Source organism: Boleophthalmus pectinirostris, unplaced genomic scaffold (assembly GCF_026225935.1).
Source record: "Boleophthalmus pectinirostris isolate CB_2022bp ecotype Guang Dong unplaced genomic scaffold, ASM2622593v1 HiC_scaffold_12, whole genome shotgun sequence".
Lineage (NCBI taxonomy): Eukaryota > Metazoa > Chordata > Actinopteri > Gobiiformes > Gobiidae > Boleophthalmus > Boleophthalmus pectinirostris.
The window spans coordinates 20904933-20912208 of NW_026571018.1; the positions used below are offsets into that span (position 1 = coordinate 20904933).

Consider the following 7276-nt stretch of genomic DNA (forward strand, 5'->3'; position numbering starts at 1 on the left):
CAGCTCCCCAAGTGAAGTACCAGTAATTCAACAATTGCAAAAACAACATTTAACTTTGATTCGTGTTTAGTGAATATGATTTTTTATTATTTAATAAAGAGAATTTGGAAAACTGTTTCTGTTTTTCTTATACAACAGTGGGTACACAATTCTCACTTTCAAATCAAAGCACTTTCTCATGCAAGTTTTTCCACTCCTTCAAGCTCTCTTAAAGGTCAGAGCCTCTTCTTAGCTTCTTTTTCATTTGACAAAAATAAATTCACTGCATTGGATATCAAATTTGAAAGTATGTGTCTACTTTTCTTGTCACAGCAGCCTGCAATTCTATCCTTGAACTACTTAAATATATCATTGCTTATGAGTCCATTGTCTTTGTCGAATGTTTGCTCATAGTTTGAGATTAACCTCTTTTTCTTGCCAAAAGTAGAGAAGCTGTTATACACGTCCAGCTCTCCTCTGGGTGCCAGTTTCAGGGTGCTATAGCCAGATGTGGTGCCAGGGATGTACACATTGTGCTGGTAGTCTGGCTCTTCCGAATTTGGCTGTGCGTATTTTGGCGTCCATGAGTAGTTGGAGACGCTGGCTTCTTGAAGAGATAACTTGCAGTCTGTCAAAGAAATACAAACGCATGAATATTGAGATTAATCCTACCTCATTTGCATACAGTGTACTTCATTTAAATACAGGTTTTAAAGTATCTGGCTTTTAAAAGGGAGCTTCTTACAGTGACTAAAATAATCCTTTTGTTGATGCATTAAAATCCCCATTCCCTTGTGGTGCCTGGCATTATCTGCATTTACCATTTCACTTTTAAACTAAATCCTTCACCAGGCACTCAGCGGACACCCCACCCACCCAGCCCCCTTCCCTCCCCAGTTGAAATACTATAAGCCTTTTTTTTTAGTCAGACCTTTCATATGGGAGCCCCAGGTCCAATACTGCGGTGCAACGGAGCAGGAAAAGCTGTCGGCGTCATAGTTCGGTTGGCGTGAAAGAGTAGCATCCATATTGGCTGTACTATATCTGTAATGAGACAATAATAGTAAATAAATAACAATACTATTATATATGTTATAGTGATAATGTATGGTGCAGTGGATAAGTTTCAAAGATAATATGGGCGCACCTTTTGTAAGCAGAGTTGCGTTCGTTTTTTGTCCATGTCCAATCTTTGTTTGAAGATTTTAGCTGTAAGAGACAAGCGTTGCAAGTCAGGCACAAAATAAACATTTCAAATATAAATTTTATGATGATAATATTGTGACTGGAATAAACATCAGTACTATTTTTTCTTTCATATACACCGAAGCTTAGTCCATAATATAGACTAACAGAATCACAGAAATAATAGGAGCAAGTCTGCACAACAAAACACAGATTTGTGGTTTATGGCACTTTAACTGAGTTCTTAACACTTTTTATATACACTATTCAATTTGCAAGGTGCTTGCAAACTGTCATGCATAGTAGGCATATTTAATCATAAAACTTGTAAAGCACATTGTTGTTAGTTCCTCTGGCAATGAGAAATCTGTAGTATCTCAAGAATGTTCACAATCCTCATATAATGCCTCAAGGACAATTCTAGGCTAGCTGTCAAGTGTCAACATATCTGAGAAGTCATAATTTGTAGCCCATAGAATGCATAGACTATTGTTTGGTAGTACATTTTATATATTTTGCATATTTTTCTCTCAAAGCAAACTCCCTCTTCACAGATCAACCATTCTCTACTTTTTCTAACATTGTCTTGCTGTAGACTAGTTAAGGCTGCCAGGTTATTAATTGGCTTCAGGGATATTCTTATGTGTATTGATGTGCTGCAGTTTCTCAGGGTTTGGCAGCTACAATTGAACAGGAAAAAAAAGAAAATAACCATCTGGTAATTGTAACACACAGCCTGAAACTAATCTTTATACAGAAGGCTTTTTTTTCTACAAACAATATTGCACTAGGCCAAGAGAGTCAAATAAAAGTGATTTCTGCCCTGAGAAGTTGTTGAATTTTTAATGAACATTCTGCATTTTTGCTTTTTATTTTTGCCCTTAAAGCACTGCAGTGTTAGGGTGTGAATACTGTTGTTTTGTTTGGTTCAGAATCAATTGGACTAGTGGCTTTTAAACACGAATATACTTTCATTTAGTTCAGTTTTAAAGGTCAAAAACTCTCATGCGACAAACCAGTCAAAGCAATCGTCTACACTACAGCAATGCTAGAAATTGCAATTTGTCATAATGTTGTATTAAATGGCAACTTATTTTTGTCTTTGTTTATTAGAAAACCCAACTGTTAATCAGCTTATGTGACTAATATGAGTTTTGGTCCTGCTTTTTCCTCAAATATCTCCCTTGTCACCACCACACCTTTAATCCCCACCACCACACACCCAGTATAGACAGGGATTATCGGCCCTAACTGTGGGATGTGTTGTCACAGTGTGCAGAGATGGCTGGGTGCTTCGGAATTGTTCATTGAGTTGCAAAATAGTCACAGCATGATTAGCTTTGCACACAAAATCCAGTTAGGAATTAAAGCGTTTGTCATAACCTGTCAGTGAAGCTACGTGAATCATTTTTAAGGACAATAATACCCATTTGGCAAAGCACGGTAAAGTTTTGGCAAGGTTTTTGAATGTTGTTTAGCAGATATTTAAATTCAAGGCACTAACTGACCACACAATGTGTTCATTGTGGTGTGAAGCCAAGAACAGGGCCTGTATTCAGTAGTGTAAGTGGCTAAAGTAGTGTGTGGAAAGGAGGTTTTACGAAAGGTTATGACCAAAAAATTATTTGTAAAATATACAAGCAGTCCAGGTGGCTGGACTCTGAATTAATTTTTATTTAATGAAAAAAAAAAAATGCACACCGCATTTTACACATATAGTGATTTTAACTATGTTTTGTTATTTTATTTTGCTTACTCTACATATGCTGGGTTAGATTTATGTTTCACTATCTGTAATCTAGGGTTTTCATCATAGACCAACGTCAAAATAGACCCATAATCTAATTGATGCAAAAGCAGAAGCAGTATCAAATCTAGGCTCATGTGAGCAAGAGTCTTGATCTATATCACATCTAGATCACATGGAAATATTAAAGAAACTACTGCTACTTTATGTTGAAGATTACATTCTACTGTCTAAATAAAAACATATATACATCATTGTGGTATTTATATTGTTATCAAGCCTTTTCCTAAGTAAAGAGGAAATGAACCTCACTCCTTGTAGTTAATGGGCAAACGTCTTTACAATGCTGAACTACTGCAGCTCCATACAAAATAACAAATGTATCATCTTCTTAATGGGATATAAATTGCTATATTTGCTGAAACAATGTCTTCATCTTTTAGAAGTTTCACATTCATTTTTGACATTCTGACTCTCCTCCTTTTGCTATAGTCACTCCCCCCTTCAGATCTATCACATTACAATCAGGACGCTTTCCACCAATGAAACTACTACATCTTGCATCAGGTTTGTCAAGTTGTTGTGTAGAATTTTGTATAATGGTTTTGTTTATTTATGGAAGATTGTTATGTGGAAGCACAGATGACGCAGGGTTGTGGGCTGAGCATTGCATAGAATCTTACAGCTAACCGTCAGGAGGGTTAGACTGTTAAAATACTCAAAACATACATAGATGACAACTAAAACCTCTTCAGCCCTGTTTTTGCTAAGGCAACAATGTTATAACATTGTACAAAACTGAAAAAAAGTTGATTTTGCATAGCACTCCCTCTTTGACCTAATGTTGCTGCACCAGTATGTTTTCAGCTGATAGAATTTGCCATACTCACCTCATTTGGAGATGGTGAAGTGTTGTTGACGACTTCATTCCTGTCGAGTGTGCTCCACCCTGATGTCAGATAATCTGTGCTCTTCACATTATTCTGTTGGACAGACATGACTGGACTACACGGCTTGAGGAACATGAAGTCACTTTTGGATGACTCCGGGGTCAAACACATCTTGTAGCAGTAGGCTTGACGTATGGCACTGGCATTGGCCTCTGTGAGCCCATTCGAACTTGGGGGCATCCGAATAGTAAGATTAGACTTTTTAAGCACCTCTTTCCCTGTTGGTGTGTTGGATCTGGAACAGCAACAGCATCCACTAAAAAAAGGCAGAGTGTACGTTCCATTGGTCGGTCTATCCTTGTATCTCCGCACTGTAACCAGAACGATAATAGCCACCAGAAATGTGAACGAAATGGCGCCTAAGGACACGATTAAGTACAGGGTGAAGTTGGAGTTGTGATGCAGGCTCAGTGACAGGTCACCCAAATCGGGCCGCGATTCTGGCAGGCTGTCCACTAGTGACAAGATGATGGAGACTGTAGCCGAGAGCGGGGGCTGACCATTGTCCTTGACCAGAACGACCAACCTATGCCTAGTGGGGTCTTTGTCACTAATCTGTCGGATTGTTCTAATTTCGCCTGTGTAGAGAGCAATACTAAACAATGTTGAATCAGTTGCTTGGAGCATTTGGTAGAACAGCCTGGAGTTTTGACCTGAATCGGCATCCATTGCATTGACTTTGCTTATGAGATAACCAGGATCAACAGTTTTGGGTACCACTTCAACAGGGGTGGAACCATTTTGAGATTTCGGCGATATTATTACTGGTGCATTGTCATTTTGATCCAAGATGAAAATAGTCACAGTGACGTTGCTGTTTAGGGGTGGGAAACCTGCATCTTGGGCCTGGACTGTAATCTGGAAGTTCTTGAGCTGTTCATGGTCAAAAGATCTCAATGCATAGAGATTTCCATTGTCAGAATTGATGGACACATAAGTGGAAATTGGCATTCCTTGTATGTCACCATCTAGGATCGAATAGGATAGGTAAGAATTTTGGCCTGAATCTGGGTCTAGGGCAGTTACCGAGCAAATAGAAGCCCCTGGTGCATTATTTTCAGTTAGGTAAACAGTATAGCCTGGCTGCTTGAATAGAGGAGCATTGTCATTAACATCAGAAACTTGAACAAGTATAGTTTTGCGCATAAACAATGGTGGAGAACCCATATCTCTAGCCGTAAGAGTGATGTTATACTCAGATACAGTCTCTCTATCCAAAAAATCTGAAGTAACTAAGGTGTAATAGTTCTTAAATGAGGAGTGCAATTGGAATGGAATCAGATTGGGAATTTCACAGTCAACATTCCCATTTTCGCCAGAATCCTTATCTGTGATGCTTATAACTGCAATGACAGTCCCGGGGGGCGCGTCTTCTAAGACAGGTGTGGACACAGAAGTTAAAATGACTTCAGGGACATTGTCATTTTTGTCCAAAACATTCACAAGAACTTTACAGTGTACCGCTACAGGAGATGGCCCTTTATCTTTTGCTTGGACATAGATCTCATGCATTCGAGCTTTTTCATAGTCAATAACGCCTTTGACTTTAATTTCACCTGTATGGGGGTCCACACTGAAAAGCTGACGCACTTTGATTGGAGCGTGGCCGCTGAAGGAGTAAGTTATATCAGCATTGGGGCCTTCGTCTAGGTCGGAAGCGTTAAGTTTAATGACAACTGTTCCCTTGGGTGCATTTTCAGGCAGCCTTACCCTATAAAACGACTGGTCAAACACAGGTGCGTTATCATTCGCATCCAGGACTGTGATGTCAATTTGCGCAGTGCCAGACTTCTCCGGTGCCCCTCCGTCTACTGCGGTCAGAACCATTTGATGTGTGCTCTGTTGCTCTCTGTCCAGGGGAGTTTGAAGAACAAGCTCGGCAAATTTACTCCCGTCACTCCGTGTCTGGATGTCCAATAGAAAGTGCTCGTTAACGCTGAGCAAATACGTGCGAAGAGAGTTGGAACCCACGTCCAAGTCCTGCGCGCTCTCGAGTGGGAAGCGCGACCCGGGCGTTGCAGATTCAGAAATGTCCAGGTTAAACTCGGTCCAAGGGAAGCTGGGAGAGTTGTCATTCACGTCTAAGATTTCCACCTCCACCCGGTAAAGCTCCAGAGGGTTTTCTATAACCACTTGCAGGTGAAAAGAGCACGACAAACTCTGCTCGCATAGTTCCTCACGGTCAATCCTTTCGTTCACAAATAAAACTCCATTCTCCAAATTAACCTCCACGTATTGTTTCTTTGAGCCCGAAACTATTCGAAATCTCCGCGCTGACAGTCTATTAAGATCCAAGCCCAAGTCCTCTGCAATGTTTCCCACAAAAGCCCCGTGTTCAAGCTCCTCTGGGATGGAATACCTTATTTGTCCGTTAACAAAGTCCCACAAAAATGCCAAACAAAACACGACTTTGTACCGCCAGTAGAGTCCTTTCTTCACTCCCGGCGCGTCCATTTGTGCTCCCAAACAAAGGAGAAAACTTGACAGTGTTCTTAGTGCAGCTTTGTGTCTGGGAGAACAGAGAGGAGAGAGGATGTGCACTGGGTTATCGCTCAGATTAGTGCGCGCGGTGTGTGTATGCGCGCGCGTTTATTATTGGCTATACTGTTCCGATTGAGGGGAAAACGACATCTGTTAGGATAATCTATGCTGCCTACTAGCCCGATCAAACCGCGTGTCCCCTCCCGTGGGCTTATCTGCAGGTCAGAGCATATTAATTCAATTCGAGTCGTATCATCTTTTGGAACAGTTTTAATCTGCTGGAGGCATACCTGCATAATAAGATTTAAAGTTACACATAGTTTTGATTAAGGCAGCAGGACTTAAAATATAATACTCACATTTATTGAGGTATTAAATGGCAATGTCATGTGAAAGTTATAATGCCAATAACCCTTTCATATCGCTTCTGTGTGCATAGCTTTTGTTGTAGTGTTATTAAAGCTTTAAATCTACATGATAAATTGTATTTGATACTGCTGAAGGCGTTGCTACTTTTATGATTTCATGTAATAGACTATGTCACTGTTCTTTATGCATTTTCATTTTGAATATACTTTTGTCAGTTGCATGTTAACAGGGTGAAAACATTGAAAGCATATAGCTGAAGAAATAATGTAATGATCATTGTTTAGAGAAGTGTTTTGTACAGTACTCGTTCACAATGGCAGCCAAGTACAAATAATAGACTAATGTAAGAAAGGTGCCTGTTATCAAAGTCCATGTTATATCCTTTGGACAGATGCAAAGAGAATACAAAAAATCCACTTATTCTTTGGGAAAAAAAAAAAAAAAAAAATCCTTTGAATCTGAAGCAAAGCCCTAAGCAAAAAAAAGTCCATAAAAGTGGTGTTACTTCAAATGCACTAAAAATACTGTCAGGTCTCTAAAGATACATACAGTAATTCTATGTCAG

At 39.7% G+C, this 7276-nt stretch overlaps 1 protein-coding gene across 1 annotated transcript; it reads right to left on the minus strand.

The window, feature by feature from the left end:
* Nucleotides 1-335: 335 nt before the first annotated feature.
* Nucleotides 336-6315, minus strand: LOC110165021 (protocadherin-10-like). Its single transcript, XM_055148507.1, has 4 exons — nt 3802-6315; nt 1127-1188; nt 911-1023; nt 336-607 (listed from the first exon to the last, which is right to left on the minus strand). The coding sequence occupies exons 1-4, from the start codon at nt 6313-6315 to the stop codon at nt 336-338; spliced, it is 2961 nt and encodes a 986-aa protein (XP_055004482.1).
* Between the last annotated feature and the right edge of the window lie 961 nt (nt 6316-7276).

What these genes read in the sequence shown, in the direction of transcription:
- LOC110165021 (XM_055148507.1), bottom strand. Translation starts at nt 6,315, where the DNA reads ATGGACGCGCCGGGAGTGAAGAAAGGACTCTACTGGCGGTACAAAGTC. An exon ending in CTTCACCATCTCCAAATGAG is followed by an intron (nt 1,189 to 3,801) that starts GTGAGTATGGCA and finishes TGTCTCTTACAG; the next exon opens with CTAAAATCTTCAAACAAAGA. An exon ending in CTGGGGCTCCCATATGAAAG is followed by an intron (nt 608 to 910) that starts GTCTGACTAAAA and finishes TTTCTTTGACAG; the next exon opens with ACTGCAAGTTATCTCTTCAA.